Genomic DNA, 19,616 nt, shown 5'->3' with positions numbered 1-19,616 from the left:
CTACAGCTTGTTTACCTCCTATTATATTTCAATGTGTACATTTGTAGTTTAGTAGGCCATGATTCCAGTGATTGTCATTATGAAACGGTTAGAAGCTCAACTACACCTATAGCGTCCACTGTAGTATACAGGTTCAGGATCCTATGACATAGTCAGGCATAGGGCCTAGTCGTGCATTGAGTGTTCATGGAAGCTTATTCAAATTTGACTCATTCATCGCAGGTTGTGAGGTTAATTGATAGTTAAGGAATTTGAATGTCAAGTCAAAGGTGTAGGATTAGGATATGTACAGTACAAGCATGTTTCTAATTTATGCAAGCTGTTGCACTGGTGTAATCACTATGCAAATGCAACTGCCATTATTGCAAAATTCACCAGTCAAACATTCAAATCCCTTTATCGTTATATATATATTACTTAGTGTTATTAAGTTTTATACTTGGTATGGTTTCGTGGCGCCCATTGCATATTGCTATTACTAATCTCCTATTCATCATGCTTTTCATATGCTTACACATTGCTATACATCAAGTTGTTATAGATGTTCCAAAATGACCTGTATTTCTATATGTATTTCAGGTTATTATATTAAACGTATCTGTAAATAGAGTGTGCAACTTCAATGTAAAAGCTTATTGTAAATATATGACTTTCAAAGGATGTATCGGCCATATTTTGTATTCCTGCTGTTTTTCCTCATTGCAAACCTGACCTCCTTTTCTTGGTCAAGTAACGGAAATAAAAGACTGAACATTCAATTTAATAGTAAGTATTGTGTAAGTACGAATAATTGACATGGTCTGTATTGTATGGGGGTCACAATTACTCTCAGCTCAATGTGATGAAAAATACCCTATCACTAAATCTGCCAAGCCGCGTTTGCTTGACCTTAGGGAGGTTTTGAGGTATGGTATTTTGTTCTATATTGAAGCGCTCACCATTATCTAAATTCGAGAGGGACCACTGATTGGTTTTGTATATACGTAATATATACGTAATCTTCTAGTGAGACTTGAAGCCGAAATCAGCGATAGCATTTTCCTGATGAAAGGATAATACCAATCCAATCCATGCCACAATTATAAAGCGATATAAAAGAAAGTTATTGCGCCAACTTGGTTGACCTACGATACCGTAGCTATGTTTCACCTGCAAATGAGTCGACTGAGCCTTGTCACTTGTCACTTTCATAGCCAATGTGGAATATTCCTACTACAAATTGTAAATAGTATGATGCAATTGTAATTGTCCACTGGCTATTGTTTTGTTGTAATAATTTAATGAAACGTCCTATTTTGGGTTAAGGTATTGGAGTTAAAATCATGTAAAATTTATGATGGTTGCAGTGCCGGTATATTATGCAATGCTGGTGCAGCATCACCATCTAGCTAGGTAATTGTCACAATCATTATGAGTCATCACTGTACAATGTTCATTGTATTTCTTCCAGGTATTGTTAGACATTAGCTCGTCTCATTACTCATAACACTTATCATAAATCTTGTCTATCAGCTGTTCAGTGGGTGTTTTTGACCAGAATTCAATCTATCATCAGTTAACTTTTTAGTATCGAAGCTTCCCCCAGCTTCTGTCAGAAATTTATTCCTCACTAAGTTAGTTGTGGCCGTGTGGGGTTACTTATCCGTCTTGAATAGTTGCTCAAAAGTCCCATATTGCTATTGATTTCAGCAATTGCCAAGGTTTGGCAATCCTAATCCATTATTCAAAGACCTTGCACTGAATTGAAGGGTATATTCGAGCCTAACTATGTCGATACATAAGCATTAGCTGCTGTTTTTTTAATGTGTAGATTACCTTTGTTTGGTTTTAATCCACTGTCATCTTGCAAATGGACTGCATCGTTGATTGGTACCCCTGCTAAGTCTTGATAGAATGTTGGTGCAGAAATAGAAATGGGAATTGCCATTATCACTATAGTTATCTTATAAGGTTATAGGGCATTCTTGGTTTGTGTACAAGACCTTATCAGATTTCAATTAGATATATTCCATGATGTCTACAGCTGTTGCTGAACTGAGCAATCCTACAAGGTAGGCTCAGTGGCGGTGTGAAGTTGGTTTGTTTTGCTAGTAGGTTTGGAATTCTTAACAAATATTTAGCCTACTTCATCCATGAAAATTTGCAGCTCCACATGCCTTACTTCATCTGGCAAACTTTTGTGTGTTTCTAGACCGGTACTGTAGCAGTATGTTGTGTTTCACTAACACGAAAATTCTAAGCATTTCCCTTTCAGATGTTCATTGCAGCAGCACTATTTTAGGCAATACATCATGCTTTTATTGATTTACTATTAGTTTAAGCAATAATTGGTCGGTAGTCTCGTTATGAGGATTAATTTGACATGATTTTCAATACAATATTATACATAGTGTTACATGTCTGGTCTTCATGTTTAGAATGCATTACGGGATCAAGACATGCCTTACTTCATCTTGCAAAATTTTGTGTGTTTTTAGACGGGTACTGTAGTAGTTTGTTGTGTTTCACTAACACAAAAATTCGAAGCATTTCCCTTTCAGATGTTCATGTAGCATCACTATTTTATGCAATACATCATGCTTTTATTGATTTACTATTAGTTTAAAAGCAATAATTGGTTGGTAGTCTAGTTGAGGATTAATTTGACATGATTTTCAATACAATATTATACATAGTGTTACATGTCTGGTCTTCATGTTCAGAATGCATTACGGGATCAAGCACATAAGAGATATTATGGTATTATACCTCAATCTTATTCTCTGAAAATTCATTCAAAATCCAACGATTCAATTACTCAAACTTTCAATGTATTACCTATTAAAACTACAAATTGAACATATTATACTAAAAGCACCAAGATAGTCACAGTAGTGTTTGTATATGTAATATTCATAATTTACTATAGATGACACATTCATGGACGAAATTTCGAAAGAAGCCATACGCAAAATGCATGATGAACTGGACACGGACGAAGATGGAAATGTTTCGATAGACGAGGGTGCTGTGGTATGTTATTGTTTTATTTGTCTACCCACACAATTGCATCGATATTTTGATCAGATCATCACCGGGAAGCGGTCATGAATCCTATAGCAGGCTTCCTAGCTTGTTAATATCGTTTCACATGCTGACCATGACATCTGGTTTTAATCATATGTAGTGTTGAAAGACCTTTTGAGGCTCTTTGCCAACACCGGTGCGACCTGGCTAGGAAAATTAAATCTCCTATTTGACCTGTCTTGATAATTTAATTCACGTGTGAAAGCAAATAGAATTACTAGTTTTGTCAACATCCAAGATGTATTGACCGTTTCCAGAATCTCAGTCAAGGTGATTTTTGCAACCTTGCTTCAAATACCATGCTTAAATAGTGGCAAATCATTACTACTGCCTCACATCTAAAGTGCTTTTACATGAATTATATCTGGGATGCGTAGCCTAATCTTTGCATTGGAACTTGACATCTTCAGTGAGTAATAGTTGAAGCAGACCAAGTTCCATTGATAGGCCCACTAACCTCAATTTCGTTGCAATTGTGACAAAGACCGAGGCTTTTCATGAAGACGGAAGAGATTTTGTGTGCAGTAAATTTGGGGACTCCCCAGATTTACTGCATGCACAACCTATTTGCAAAATGTAAGCAAAACCAACCCTAATGCACTTGCGTAATCGTGCTCAATTATAGTGTCATGATACAGGTATAGCATATAGGCCTATACACGATACAGTTATGAACTTTCAGTCCGTCTTTTGATATAATTTGCGTATTCAGAATGTGTCTTGCGTTGCAGTTTATGGCGAAACAAAAAGAATTACAAACGGAAAAGGATACAAATTTGGCTGGTTTCAAGACTGATGTTGACGGACGTATTTCCGAGCAAGAATTTTGGGAGAGTTGGATCCAATCTGAGGGTAACCCATCGTTTCTTTAAATCTGAATGATAAGTGTGATATAATAGTGCGCAATTACTTGCTAATGTGATGATGTTATGATCCTGCTAAGATCACCAACCACACAGCAGGTGTATTATGTACACACCTTATATTTATGGTTCAACTACCAAGCATCTTCTTATGTATTATTGATTACTATAGAAACTTGTGGGTCTTAGTTAGAGCAATATGTTTGACTGGTTTTATGCTCATTCATTATTTAAAAGTATGGATTTTCACGAGTCATAGACACCCATCAAGGCAGCTTTTATGAAGTCATGAGATTGATCTTTCATCTGATAGGCTTTCTGTCGCAGACAGACTTCATTTGACACTGATCATTTGTAACTGGCGTGACAAATTGTATTTTAGCACACAATTGGACAAACGCAGACATGCTGCGATGGCTCAAATACGAAGTGGAATTGCCGCAGTATTGCTTGATCTTTCAAACGCTGAATGTCTCAGGATCGTCTTTCCCAATGTTGGTATTATTTTGTGACATTGATATTTGCGCAGCGTCTGGGAATCTGGTGTTCTGTTTTGGGTTCCGTCAACTTGCCTAATCACTTATTGTCGAGGCATTTGAGCTTTTGGCATGCTTCGTTTTAAGATTTCATAGCCGTTTTGTGTCAATAAAGTTTGATGATACCATTCGATGTTGTGATAGCTTGCCCAATGAATCTGTGCTATTTATGATATAACTGGTAGCTTAATCGATGGTGATGATGTGAAATCTAGGGCATTTGCGGTATTGGAAATTTACAGCAGCTATGCTTGCAAGTTGACGGCTTGTGAGATATTGATTCTTGTATTTACATGTCAACGTGTGGTGTTGAACTGTTGACGTTGATATCGAGTATTTGCATATATTGCTAAACTTGGTGTCTTTTTGCATGGTTACATTGAAAGTGAAAGCATCACGCTTAGTGATATTTTTTGTTTGCCAGCTTGGCTTGGAATGGCTCCATCGTAACAATTCTGGTGGAAGGTTCGAAGGAAAACAAATTGAAATTGATGCTGATCGCAAAACAGGTGGTGCTGTTCGGACCGTCGAAGCGTGAGTATCAGTACCTGTCCCTATCTGATAAAATAGTTCAGAAGAATTAACTCGAGTGTTTTCAATGGCTTACTACAACTCTGAATTAAACTTGTGATTCACCTACTAATTCCTATCGTTGAAATGGTTAGGCGAAATTTGAGACTACAATTTGTAATGGTGGTCTGTGTTTGATATTATTTGTCAATTTCATTCCAATGTTCCGATAGAATGTTGGAGCAACTGTTATTTGGTGTACTTCATGCTTGGATTGGTGCTGAGTTATGACTATAAGGGAAGCATATGGAATGGGTTTTGCGTTTTATGATGATGGACAAAGGAATCGATAGCAGTGAAAAATCTTTCAACAACTTGATGGGAACTGACAAATATTAGTCTATAGAGGCCTGCGTAATCGACAGTGGTATTGGGAAACTCTATAACTTGCTGCCGAACTGAATGAAATGATTGTTCAGTTGAACTACTGGCGACTAAGAATTTTGGTAGCACCGTCAAGACAATACGCTGACGGGCATACCCAAGGGTCTTACGCCGACCTTCGGACTCAGCCATTTGTCTCATATATGTCACAAGCGAACTTGGTGACCTGAGTTTCTCAATCCTAAAATTGAAGGCCCTGATCCATAGGTATTGATTTTCGATAATCCTATTCGTCTTTATTTCAAACATGGCGCAGTGGGTTGCTGTGCGATATTGTACACTGCCTCTAAATTAAATTTGATATAATGTCAATTGCACTTATGGTAAAGGATTTTTTCAGTCCAGTTTGTATCGTAATGGATCTTTTTCAGCCAAGTTTCACGTATTGCAATCGATCTTTTTTCAGACAAGTTTAAGTATAGCCTAACTTGTAAATCGCCATCACAAGAAGCAGCAACTTGACAATATAGCCTATTATATCTTATTTGTCGGAGTCTTGAAATTTACCTTTGTGAGAATTGTTTCAGTAAATCAAGCGTCTACTTACTATGGATTAAGGGGGTGGGCTGTGGGAGTGAATGGCAGAGAGTATTGTAACAAAGGAAGCTTGTTGTAGTTGTTGGTTTCCAAAGCTAGCGGGATCTGTTTAATGAAATCAAGCCAGCATGATTTGGCTTCCCACAAATCGTCACTGCCGCACGGCGCTCGGTCAATTCACGACCGTATCTTTGCACAGCGAAAACGAGCTTTTTCAAGGACGCCCTTCTTACCATATCGCTTCTAATGGCATTGAGCGGAATGTTCTACGGCGTGCATGTGAAGCGAGACTCTAACCGTACCATCGAGAATATACAGGAGAAAATGAAACTGCTGCAGTCCAGCATGGACACTATGCTCGCGGAAACGGAAATCGATAAAATTTGGTAATAAAACCTTCACTGCTTTTATCCGCTTTTGTTGGTTGACCGGAGTGGTTTCGATGTGTAACGTGGCACGTTTCTTTGAGGGGTGTTTGATGGAGCGTTGTATATTAGTCGATGCATTCCGCGCATTGTGAAGGAAATTGCTGTGTTTGATTGTATGGTAGCTATTCCCGGAAACCAAAATATATTGGCATGAGATGATTTTGATGGACATATGTCCGTTCCAGTAGCGGTATATTAACAAGCCGTTCTGAATTTGGAATCAAGGAACAGTTAACAATCGTGTGTGATTCAATATTCTGCAAAACTGTAGTGTTCAAAGTAGATCATTCATTGAATAGATGTCCAGGTGCGTGAAACTCATTAAATAGAAATGGAAGGCCTACATCACTGCTTCCTAATTGGCAACACACGTGCAGTGTATCTATAGTTTGTTTCGGTGCATGCCAGTCGCACTTGTTTGACACGGTTTGACACCCCATTGTCACATACGTCATCGGTTGTAGTGCGCTATTTTCAAACATCAATATTTTGATGTAATATTTTCAGGACGCGGGATATCACACATAATAATGACGATGACAGAAGCGGAGGGAGTCATAGCGGGGAGGTGAAGTGTTGAATTTTTGTTTTTCGTTAGGCCTGTAGATTTATATGACGAGCCACGTATAAGTGTTGCCATTGATATGAAAGTAGCCTCGCCAAGATATTTCTGGAGCCTCATTCCCAGCTGCGGTGTTTTATTTGTTATTCTTGACTGGGGTTCACCCGAACGCCAGGGGCTCAAGGAGCCAGTTTCAGGGGTTCACTGGAGGTAAAGCTTGCAGCTTGGCGTAAAGGTGAAGAACCACTGATCTAGCTATTGTGAGCTGTGATGATCACAGATTGAGACAAAATATGTGAACACATCAAAAATAAGGGCAAATCATATCAGGGTGGTATGGTAATCAATCGTTGCATCCGCTATGTGTTTACAGTTTGTGTAACATAAAATGATTCGGTCGGGTATAATTGCAAAATCTTGCACCAACAGTACAAATCACTATGCAATCGTTGTATCATGTGTGGTTACAATTTTCTGTCTGTAACTCCGCGATTAAATTGCAATTTACTTGGCATAAGACGACTGAAACGAGATACCAGACTTATCCGGCTATTATCAGGGATAATGTTCTCCCTTGGGGGACCTTCGCCACTGTGTCTATAATCCTAATTGATGTCTACGTGGTCTAATCCCAGATTCTATGCCATCTGATGCTGATGTACGATATACACGTGTCCTTAACGCGACTTCATTGTCCTTGACAAATATGATCCGCTTTTACTGGTCTTCTGGTGCAGTATTTGGTTATATGATGATGATGCGTGGAATGACTGTAGGCGTTGAATTTAAGGATTAGCAGTCTAGAAGGTCAAGAGTTGATCACTCTAAAACTTCTTGTACTTAACTGCTTTCTTGTGAACTGTATCTGGCATCTCGACTGTCTTGTAGCTCACACAACTTAGTAGGTGTTGGTTGCGAGATTGATACACCGCTGCTCATTGAGATATGTCTGCAAAGCCGAGTGCTAACTCGATCAAACGTTAAATAGGATTCTCACTGAGCCGTGACTTGTCAAGTTCGATTTGCGACCGCGACTCCGCTGTAAAAATCAATGGTAATGCAATATCCAGGCACATTTAGAATCCATAATGTCATCATCCTGTCTCAGGTGTGGATAATTAGCGCAGATTGTGGCTGTGGACTCTCAGGGATATAGTTTCTAGGTTATTATGGGATACGAAAATTAGATTGTAGGAACTCGCACGCGCAGTAATGGATACGCACCTTGTGAAGCAGAATAGGGGAGATGGCAGGAGTTGTCGATGATGCTTTGTTTTGTAAATATGTTGCAAATCCATGTAAAAATAAACTAGAGTTGGTTGTGAATAATAAGAAATTGAAGTAATGCAATGGAGGTAATTATGAATTACAATGTATCTCCGCGACTAATGTGAAGCGACTAATGACGCTAATGAAACCAGTTGCTCACCGGCAAAAAGTGATTCGATCCTATCTGAAAACTACATTATACGTTACAAATCAAGAAAAAAAGAAGTAGGCATGCTTCAAAAACTTTCAATTTGAACCGGAAGTGACTTGAAAGCAGAATCGCTTGCGTAAGTAAGCGAACCTGTGCCGCAGTACTTTGAAAAAGTAGAAGTATTGATGAAAAGGGGAAGGGATGCAAGCCTATCACAAAACTGCTTTCTACTACTCAAAATTCAAAATGTCAAAGCTATTCTAGCAGAATTGGAAGTATGTAGTTCAAGTTGGCAAAAAACATGTTAGTAAAAATATTTTGTTACTGACCACTTCTGGATTTTACCGTTACCATTGTCACCATGGTTCGCCGAAACCATATTGTCCTATATGGTGTCGACACAAGCAAATCTCACGCCTCAGTGAAATTGTATCACGTCACAATTTCCATTTGGCTATAGGCAATTTGACGATCATTTTTGACCGGCTTGCCGAGCATTAAATTTGGTAAAACGGATATCAATCGAAAGCTGACTCTGCACTGATTACGAAAATATAAATTTTATTCTGCTCGCGTCCCTGGAACTCCCACAATCAGCCTTGAATTTTTCGTTGTTATGGAGATTGGCATTGGGACGCAACAATGCTGTCTGGCTCTTTTTCTCTTGAGCTACTCTCTCGTTTCGCCAGACAGCATTGTTGCGTCCCAATGCCAATCTCCATAACAACGAAAAATTCAAGGCTGATTGTGGGAGTTCCAGGGACGCGAGCGGAATAAAATTTATATTTTCGTAATCAGTGCAGAGTCAGCTTTCGATTGATATCCGTTTTACCAAATTTAATGCTTGGAAAGCCGGTCAAAAATGACCGTCAAATTGCCTGTAGCCAAATGGAAATTGTGACGTGATACTATTTCACTGAGGCGTGAGATTTGCTTGTGTCGACACAATATAGGACACTATGCCGAAACTGTTTAACGCGCTTTAAATCTTATTCATGTCCTTCTTTGGTCGAAAAATTTTGGTTATCATTTTATGTCGTAGTCTCACACTTTTGTGTCGTCCCCCAGAGCGAAGACTCCGTTATCGGAATGTCGGTGGGCGAAGGAGAATTCGGCAGCGTCAGGTTGGCCGGGATCATGAAGGAACTGGACGCGACGAAAGAGGCGTTGCGGAACGCGGAGAAGAAGCTGCAAAGAAAGGCGTCGGAAATACCGTCCGGACTCTACGATTGCCTTAAGGTGAGAGGATTGCGTACTTAGAGGAGAGAGGTAGGCTATCCCGTGCAGAGGTTGTCAGTAACGGAGAACTTCTACTTTTGCGGAGTGATCTACGGTAGTAAGTGTTGCCTACTTGTCGCTGTTTACCGGAACAGTTATGTTTTGCACTACATCCAAAACTTGCAGCTGAATCACGGTAACTGAATATATTTTCAAAGATGGTACCTATTTGCTGTGTCATTAATATGCAACCCCTCGACCAAATGTACTTGGTGAGACAACATACTTCAGTGCATTTTGGACCTTATTTCCTGCCTCCACTTGAAATAGTTAAATAGTTTTGACAGATCATTAAAATTGTTATTTCTCGTAATTGTGTAGAAATTTATGGCGTTACACATACATGAGTAGCAAAAAATCCTTTTCAACGGAACATGATTACATCAAATATTTATCGTCGACCCTCTTGTCTTGTACGTATCGACGTGCGACGTCAAGCATCTTAGAATCGGTTTTGTTGTGTTTGTCTTCGGGGACATACATTGTTTCAATAGAAATGCATGTTGTTTGGTCTTCGCGATGTCGTTCGTTGTTCGAAGGTTAATATTTGAACGAAGGATTGTGGATGTTTCATCTGGTTTACTTCTTGTAGACACATACATCAGGTCTCTGCCTTGTGACAGTTGGTTGCAATAGTGACTTCGTGTATCCGGCTGTCATCCGGTATCGTCGGCTGACTTCAAAATATGAAACAAGTCGAGTGAGATCAATTTGCGCCAGCGTCCTTGTGTACTTACTATTGTGAGATTGCGAACTGAGATTTGATATAAAGTTTTTTTTTTCCTGCCGCAATCCACAAATTACACGTCTCCTATGGGCGACTTCAGTCAAAGCGTTTGCAAAGGAATTTTCTCAGCGTGTCCTTGCCGGTTGAGTGCCCGTAACTGTGAACTTTCTCGATATTGAAGTATCCCTATCCAAACTTCATATTTACAGAGTGTCTGGGGCATGGTGTCGGTGATTGAACGATTTTGATGAATAGTAAGGCACACTGCGGGCCGTTATAAAAACATTATGCGCTTGATTTATGATAAATTTGCGACTGTGAAAACCAGATTGTTTGCATTACTGCAATGATGAGAAATGCTACCGCATATTGAGGTCCCATGAAGTGTGGAGTTGTGGTCGTAATAAGAATTGCCTAGACAATTAGTTTGCGACTTTCAGCTTGGAAACACACCCTTCATACACCTCTTGTGCTTTGTAACCCAAACCGAGGTATTGCAAACAGCAATATACGACTGTAAATGTACACAACGCTCTGTGCTGTACGGCATGCAAACGCACAGTCATGCCGGAAAGAAATTGCCTTTCAAAGTCGGGCAGACGCCATTCACATTGTAGCAAGCAATGAGGGTTCAATGCAGGAACCAGGCACGCTTATACAATAGACGCTTGCTGACGCCGCATCACTTCCTTGATGTACCAACTAATTGCCTGTCTCTAGGCGACGTACGATGTGGAATCCAAGTTATTCGAAATGAAGCGGAAGAGAGTGCAAGAAGACTTGGAGATGACTAAGGCGCAGGTTTGGCACAAGCTCCCTTGCTTATTTTATGTTTCCGTAATGCTTTAGCAATGCTGAGGGACTTTGACCAGAAACCAATATATGTGTTTCTAATGCTGCTATCGAACAAAATATCGAGGTATAAGTATCTCAAACTGTCATTTAGGAACAATATGCATCAATACAGTACCGTAGTGCTATCATTGCAAAGTTGATGTTTAATACAATATTTTAACAAATTTTCCCCTCTATATTGACGGGTAGGGAAAGAAAATTCACTGTTCATTTTACGTCCTCAAACTTTGTTTGGTTTACGTGGAAAGCAAGTATTTCAGGCGATTTCCTTTCATTTGGAGACAAAAACTATACATGTGACTAAAATTTTTGGTTTTCTTGATCTAAAACACAGTCCATTATTTCCAAATTGTCAATATCATTCGGCCGATCATATTCATTTCATTTCTCTGCAATTTATGGGGGACATTGGCCAGCTATTCACAATCAGCTAACATCGGTATTATTTACATAGTGTCAGTAACATCCAAACTGGTTCAATATGCCAAGGAAACGGAAGCTTCCTGCAAAGCAAAGCTGAGTGACTCTTTAAAGACTATTCACAAGATCAGCTACAAGGGCCGTGTGGATTCAATTTAATCATGAAATGTTACCGTTGGATAGATATTTATTTTTGAAATGACTGTAAAAGACCAAGTTCATCTTGTGTGGCATATTAGATTGCTAGCTGTGTTACACCGCGAGAACGGTGCTCGGCTAACGTTAACGGGTGATTTTGGCCACCGCAGGAAGATTTAAAAATTAGATTGTAAGCAGGAAAAAATTCTTAATTTCCTGCTTTATCCACTGCTGTAATCCATCCCCGTGTAACAAAGTTGAATAAGGCAGAAAACCATAACCTTACAAAATTATTTAGATATGAATTGGAAAATTGTCCAAAGTCAGCAACCTGTGTTTAGGCCGTTGTGACAATTTGGCACAATGTGTCAAAAACTGGTGGAATCACTTCATAAAAACGTCACTTGCTCAGTGATGGAACTTCTCTTTTCTGGTTTGATGCGATGGTAGTTGCTATTTTGAATCTGATTTCATACACATACTGATATTTGCCATTTTGAAAAGCAACCCCAAGTGATTTAGCATTATTTCGCAGTTTCAAAAGATTGAGAAAAACCGATCGTCGCTGCTCGGGATATTGCAAGTCGTTCACAGCCGACAGATGGATCGGTTCGATTCGAAAATGCAAGAGACCAGGTTGGTTATTAATCTTCACTTTGCTTTGTGCTCATCTGGATTTTAAATGGTATCTTTGAGTCATACTAAACGTAGGCCACTGGCTTTGAATGTTTTAAAAAATTTGTGCAAAGGTCTTTTCCTTCTCAACTAGCTATTAATGTAAGGCAAATTCGATGATAGAACAGAAGATAAACGTGTCTGGTTCACAACTCTTCCAGCATTGGAATTTAGGCAGATAAATTGTTTGTTCGCAGTGGCTGATATTGTGTTATGGGAATTAAAATATCCTTACTCAACCACAATAGTTGGAGAGGAGACAGCAAGAAAGAGCACCAACCATACCACATCATCCAGCAAACTGTAATCAGTTCTAACTGATATATAGTCATCATACCCATGTCAAGTGGCAAAATGTTCAAACTACTGCTAAATAGTGGTTGTTTAGTTTAATCACGTTAATTCAAGAAAGTCCCGTTAATTCAGGAAATTCCCTCCGCATTTTTAAAGGTAGGACGTTGCTTCCCAGAATCGAGTCCGAGAGCCGACATGTTAGGACGTAACCAAGAACGAAATTCCTGGCGATTGGAAAATTTCAGCCTTTACAGTGTCGCCATGACAGCCTGACGGGTGTTTTTGAAGGGATTTTTTGGGGCATGGACACATTTTGATATTCCGTTCATACCGAGAATACATAAAATCCCCTAGGAATTCACGTTCAAGCAGAAAATGTTATGGTATATTTGTTTCTACTTCATAAAATTTCATGACTGGTTTTATATTGTGAAACTCAAATTTTTCAAATAGGTCTCAGTTGCTGACGATTCCTCCCTCCCCGAAGAGTGTCGGCAATAGTCAGTGTCTGCACAAAAACTTTCGATATTCTCAGCATGAATATGTTATTAAAATGTTTCCATTTAGTACTACACCAAGTACCGTCTGACAATTAGATACTGCGTGCCGCTGATGATTAACAACGGATAAAGAGTGGGCAGGAAACTATTGACAGTTTACTAACAAGAACGAATCATCAAGAGTTATAGTGCTCTGCATTTTCGTAGCTGTCCAGCATGATGGCAAATGAACCTGTCCCTCGTCCCTCTATCAATCGAAAATCATGCAAAAATTTGTTTTCCAAGAAATTCAAAAATATGACATAGGAATGGGACGTTTGTACTTCTTGCGGCGTATGCGTCGACTCCTGTAGTCTAGCAACGCCATGATACATATACACACGATCTGTGCATATGCATACCGTGTGTCGTGTGTACATGATGTATATATGCCACTGGACACGTAAAGCTTTCTAAGTCTTCCTCTACCCTTCCACACTATCCTGGAAAGGCTGAGTGCCAAGCTTGAAAGCCACTGATACCAGTTGTATCAGGTATTTGGTATGACCTGTCCAGTGATTGAATCCACGACCTACCGATCAAGACGCTGGAACCGCCACCATTACGCTATCTTGTCGGTACAGATAGTAAACGACCACTTTGGTGCTGTCGCGACCCAAATTTATACATCTTTCTGTGTGCTTTGCACTGTTCGTTTTCGTCGCGTAGGGACGAGTTTGTGGAGCTACAGAGCATAATGAAGGAACGCAAGAAGAGATGGACGACAATCGAAAGCCTCTGTAAATTCCGGATCAAATCGAGCAAGACGCCGCGAACCAAAGGCACGCCGGAAGAAGACATGCTATCCAGTATGGGTTTCTTGGTGTTCTTGTTAACTAATCCTATAACCCTATGGAACGCTACTTAGAATCTTTGAAAAATGCAGATTTCGTTAGGAAATTTCGTATGTTGGTTAGTGGTCCGAGTTGGATTTTACTCGATTTTTCCTGGTCAAGTGACTTTCATGCAGTGACAAATAACGTCTACATTTTTCGAGTAGGCCTACTCGGTAGGTTTTGCGTACTTGCACTGTGAGTGGTTATGTTTTAGGATTACTTTCAACTTTTTTCAACAGTTCAGTTTTTTTGGGCAAAACCAGGCCCAGAATAATTTTACACACTTAGGAATCTCTACTTGTCCTTGCACCAGGGTTGTAATGACTCGAGTCATGACTCGACTCGAGTCATGATTTTCGGATGACTCGACTCGAGACAATCTGTGTATTGACTCGACTTGGACTCGAGTCATTGCGCATGACTCGAAGCAAGTCATTGACTCAAGATTCAGACGGCCAAGGCCGACATTTCATGGTAATTTCGAAGCCAACACACCATTGGGATTTCGTTTGTTGGTACTGGTGCTTGAAAATGCGACCAGAAACTGCTAAAAGTGAGGAAAATTGATATATTATAAATTCGAACCATTCAATATCACCAAACAGAGTTGAAAAAGTGGGTTTAGGAAGACTTTAACTGGAAACTGAGCAGTCAACACAATGACTTGGACTCGGACTCGAGTCATAATACCATGACTCGGACTCGATCCTCTGTTCGCTGATTTGGACTCGGACTTGACTCGGTGGGAATTGAAAATGACTCGACTTGACTCGAGTCAAAACTATAAAAGTGAGATTGACTTGTGACTCGGAGCCTTGTGACTTGGTTACAACCCTGCCTTGCACTCCATAGAAATATAAGACGCTACTTCAGGGTTTTAACCAGGTTCCAAGTCACAAGTCAATTTTGTCGAGTCGAATCATTTTCAAGTCAAAGTGCAAAGGGCCTAGTCCAAGTCGTTTTCCATATTTAAAAAATGACTCGATCCGCAAAAAATCTCCAGTGGATTCATGACTCGAGTCGTTACAACCCTGCGTTACTTCTACTTCGGTACCACCAACGATAGCTACTTTGACCAACTCTGCTTTCGTGTACCTCTCAGGTTTAGACACCATGAGCATCGTATCCGTAAACTCCAGCTCTGCGATGCCGAGGCATAGGAAAAGTAAACGGCCTTCTGTGTGGTAGGTGAACGTTGTATACTCGCTGTAACTGCGCATCACAACTTATGCTCTGCATTGTCTTTTAGTACTGTGCAAGACGAGGATTTGGACTCGGTCAGTATGCTGAATTTTAATTCTGGTGCTCAGAGGAAAAGGTACGTTTTAAAATGATTTTTACATCATATTGTTTGTCCGATATATATGATTACTCCCGGTACTGTTTGTAGTTGAAGTCGAGGTATGTTTGTATTTGTAAGGCTATCTTTGATCGCAGTTTTTACTTAAGATGAGGTAGTTCTTTCAACCCGTGTTTCAATCACCTTCCCGCTGTAAAATTGTATTCTAGGTAGGTTTGCATGAAACTCTGGAGTTATGCTATCGGTTACAAACTCTGTATAAGTCACAGCAGCGTTCGAATTGACAGTTACAAAAACTTTTGGCGCTATTCAGTGTATAATCTGTGCATTATTTTGCCAGAAAATTTGACTGTAACACTCGTGAAGTCTATATATTTTCACGGCCAAGTATAGTTTGGAAGTAAAGCAACTAACTGTCCGAAAATACGGCCAGATTTTAACAATGGGGGCATGAAAACGGCCCAATATCAACCCTGATACATATTATTAACTATTCCTGTGTCATTTATTATGTGAAGAACGCTGTTTGTCTCGTTTATATGTGATTTGATAATACCGAAAGCAATGACACCATAATATTCTCCGACTGAACTAATTGGACGTTATAAGGTAGCGTGTAGGTCTGAACAGTCGTATAGTGCGGTATTGATGGTGGATTATGCGAGAAAATCGCGTATAATCCCACAATGAAATATTGGTACAGACAGATGCTACTTAAAGAACAGCTGTTCTTAACAGGGTTAGAAGCTCACCCCATTGGTTTGCTGGAGGTAAAGATACACACTCGGCTCATACAGCAGATGCCACATATAATCTTTTTGTTTTGTGTGAAAATCTTGTCGTAATTGTTTTGTTCTTTTAGAACTATTGTTGTGCACTAGTGTTCCATGGTAATGTATGAGATTTTTGTGTATTTCTTGACTCGGCGAATATTTTGGGTTCTCCAAAAGCTTGCAGATTAGTGGAAGGGTTCACCAGGTTAAGAATTATCGAATTAGGAATTATTAAATTTTGGTCGGTCATCTTTTAATCCGTTTTCATGTTGAATACTTTTCAGTCCGAACCCGAGTCGAAAATTCGGAACCATGCCTTCAAACACAAGCGTGCCCGTCAACTTGTCGAGTCACGCCGACCCAAAGAAGCAGCGCAAAGGCTCCCAGCCGACCAAGGAAACTAAAACCATCGTCCACTCGCAAAGCGCCAAAGAGCTTCCGTCGCATTTAGAGATACCGGAGAGCGGCAACCAAACATTCCCGAAAAGATCGCCGGTCGCGAAACGCCGAGCGCAGTTGCCGGACTTTACGGAAAACGGCGACGCGGTAAAATCTGAAAACGATGATGCGGCGAAATCTAACGGGAATTCCCCTGTGACGGAAAAATCTGAGACGACGAATTCGACCGAGCGGTTGACGGCGTCGAAACGTTCCCCCAGTGTGCAGTCCTTGCCTGCTGTGAAAGACAACGGCGTACGGTTGGCTAGCTCGCCGAAGCAGCGTACGGAAACTAACGGCTCGCTGGACTCGGCCAGCTTATCTAGTGCGGAGAATGTATCTGTTGTTGGCGTCGACAAGGGCAGGAAGACTAATTTTATAAAGAGGACATTTTTCCAGAGAAAAAATAAGGAGAAAACGGGCAAGTAGCGAGACGTTAGCGCGCGAATCCGAGAGATTGGAGATGACGAGAAAGTTTGGTTCGTGAAGACGGTTTCGTACGCGATGCGGATCTTCTCTCTGTGCCTTTGGCGTGGTGGGAGGCTGTCGCCGAGTCGGTGGACTTTATACTTGATTTGATACTGCGTTAAATTATCCCGGTTCACGTTTGGAGACGTCGGGAATCTTGCTGTTTTTGTTGAGTAGGACTGGGCACTATGATTGAGTATTGATTGCAATGATTCGAGGCGTTTTTTCGACCGCTGAAATTACACGAACGTCATGATCAACCCGTTGTCACAACGTGCCGTGGAATATCCATGGTCAAAATATTACCAAATTGTCATTATGTGGTGAAGAACTGGCGATATTTTTTCGTGGTCACTCGAAATGTGCATGTACCATAGGGGTGTTCAAAAATAACTTCTTCTTTTTTATTGTACTGGCTACGACGTAAAATTGTTAAGTTACCTAAAAAACTCCGCAACTCAATTTTGGCTCAATTCCAGCCTATAGTGGCATCGCTATAAGAGAAAAAGTTTTGGATTTATTTAATGATATAATATTATTTGAAATTTTGTTGGCTTCCTCATGAAATTATTAGGTTGTCTGACAAAAAAACGATGCACAACCGATTTGACTCGATTCGAACCAGTAGAAACGAAGTTATTGATGTTTAAAATTTGAGATTTCAAATCACAGTATTCACGGTGGGTAGATATTATAAATGAGTAAATACTATTTTTTCCAAATCCAAAATTTCCTACTTTGCTTGTACTGGTTGGAATCGAGCCAAATCTGTTGTGCATTGCTTTTTCAGACAACCTCACAATTTTGTCAAATAGCCCGTACAATTTGTGAAAAAAAAGTTATTTTCGAACACCCCCGTACAATTGTATTGATTTTAACTTTACACAACATCCACACCCATGACAATTGAACATTCGGCTCGATCTACTCTATTTTGAACTGATTCACACAGGTATTTGGATTTTGCCCAGCCCCGTCAATGAATCGTATGGCTCATTCGCTCACGGCACTGTTGTATCTCCGCCTGTCCTCCAATTTCCTGTTTTTACTGACGGTTATTTGTGTTTATGTTGTAGTTTGTTTAGTATATTCATATTGAAACGAACCCGGATCTTTTCGGATTATTCGGAATTTCATGCCAGTGACGCCATATTTTGTCATACGATTGTCGATATAAAATGTTTTTTCCAATTCTCTACTAGTTCGGTCGATTACCCATGAGGCGTGTCGGCGGAAAATATTCGGATTCATTTCAATATGCACACAGTATTCAATTGTATGTTGAAGTTCTGTACCTTCAAGAAGCTCTTCGGTCTTAGTTTATGTTGATTCAGTAGCATTGGTTGTTTTAAATGTGAAACAACTCGCCGCAAAATTCGGGTGCGGGATTTGTTCGTTTTGTGGCTTGTGAGCCATAACTGGACGTCTTCGTGACTGTAATTGTATGTCTCAGCACATGCATCAGTGTCTGTGCGATTTCACGTTTTTGTGGGAGTCTCTCGATGGTAAATTGTGAAATTAATATTAGCTGTGATGTTGAGGTTGGGACCCACATCCTTAATATCTGCTGGTATCATTAGTTTCAAGTACTAATTTGGAAGTTGGCTAGAAGTATAGCACAATCCACTGGTGCCCTTATTTCGGTGTGATGTTACAGATTGATTTCCCAATGTTATTATTCACCGTGAATCCCTTGTTGAAACATGTAAAACTGTTACAGATTAATCCTTGAATTTGAATGTGGTCTATCGCTGTATCTTTTGCAATGCACAAAACTACGGGCTGTTATAGGCCGGCTACGCTTCAACGATGGTTCCTCTGCTACTGTGCTATCTCTCTTTGCGTGTTCACTCAATACATATTAGCGCTTGGAAGTTACTTTTACCGCTAACCAATCATTTCCTATCAATTTATCTTGAAAATTTAATGCAGTAACATAGGATAGGAATTTACTCCGTTTCCAGTACAGCTTTATCGCTGGTCATATTTTCTGTATCGCCACGCAATTCTGTGTATGCTGTTAATGGGCTCCTGTTGTGCAATAAGAGGTATACGGAATTGTGTGGTTCAATTGTGATCAAAATTTATTTCAGAATATTTGAAACCTGCTTTTGTTGTCAGTTCACTGGAGCCTTTACATTCTGCGACTGATATTCCTTGGAAACGCCCTTGTCCGTCAATAATATTGTGAAAGTGTCTCGTCATTCGTGGAAAATCACTGATTAATATCTAAGTATGAGGTGGAATATTTGGTGCGTCGATACGGAGCGCTCTTGTTCATGATTCGTGTGCTACCTGACAGTGTAAGAAGACCCTCCTTGTTGCGTCTCACGAACAAACTCCGGCTTCTGTCGATTTGTTGAACCTTTCTTATTTATGAATTTTTGTCGGAATAGAGAAATTTTGTTTATTATCTATATTTCATTACCGATGTATTGAGTTACGGAAAATACAACTAAAAACGTTTTCAAGTGGCGTTTTTCCTCTCGCGTATGTCTCTGTGTGTGTG

General features: G+C 39.9%; 1 protein-coding gene across 2 annotated transcripts; it reads left to right on the top strand.

Moving 5' to 3' along the window:
* Window positions 1–552: 552 nt before the first annotated feature.
* LOC145454756 (stromal interaction molecule 2-like) lies at window positions 553–19,578 on the top strand. 2 transcript variants are annotated; one of them, XM_080332741.1, is made up of 14 exons: window positions 553–765; window positions 2,909–3,012; window positions 3,798–3,918; window positions 4,312–4,423; window positions 4,890–4,999; window positions 6,156–6,342; window positions 6,892–6,952; window positions 9,435–9,605; window positions 11,092–11,172; window positions 12,320–12,420; window positions 13,962–14,101; window positions 15,231–15,312; window positions 15,378–15,446; window positions 16,486–19,578. In XM_080332741.1, the coding sequence occupies exons 1-14, from the start codon at window positions 660–662 to the stop codon at window positions 17,066–17,068; spliced, it is 2,028 nt and encodes a 675-aa protein (XP_080188867.1). In that variant the 5' UTR covers window positions 553–659; the 3' UTR covers window positions 17,069–19,578. The 2 variants fall into 2 exon arrangements, with proteins under 2 accessions (XP_080188867.1, XP_080188868.1); XM_080332742.1 differs by lacking the exon at window positions 553–765 and adding an exon at window positions 799–2,051.
* Window positions 19,579–19,616: the final 38 nt, after the last annotated feature.

Source organism: Botryllus schlosseri, chromosome 13 (genome assembly GCF_051294905.1).
Source record: "Botryllus schlosseri isolate E-star chromosome 13, Bs_hap1, whole genome shotgun sequence".
In the NCBI taxonomy this organism is placed as follows: domain Eukaryota; kingdom Metazoa; phylum Chordata; class Ascidiacea; order Stolidobranchia; family Styelidae; genus Botryllus; species Botryllus schlosseri.
Note: the sequence above shows the minus strand (reverse complement) of the source record. Positions and strands in the feature narration are given on the sequence as shown.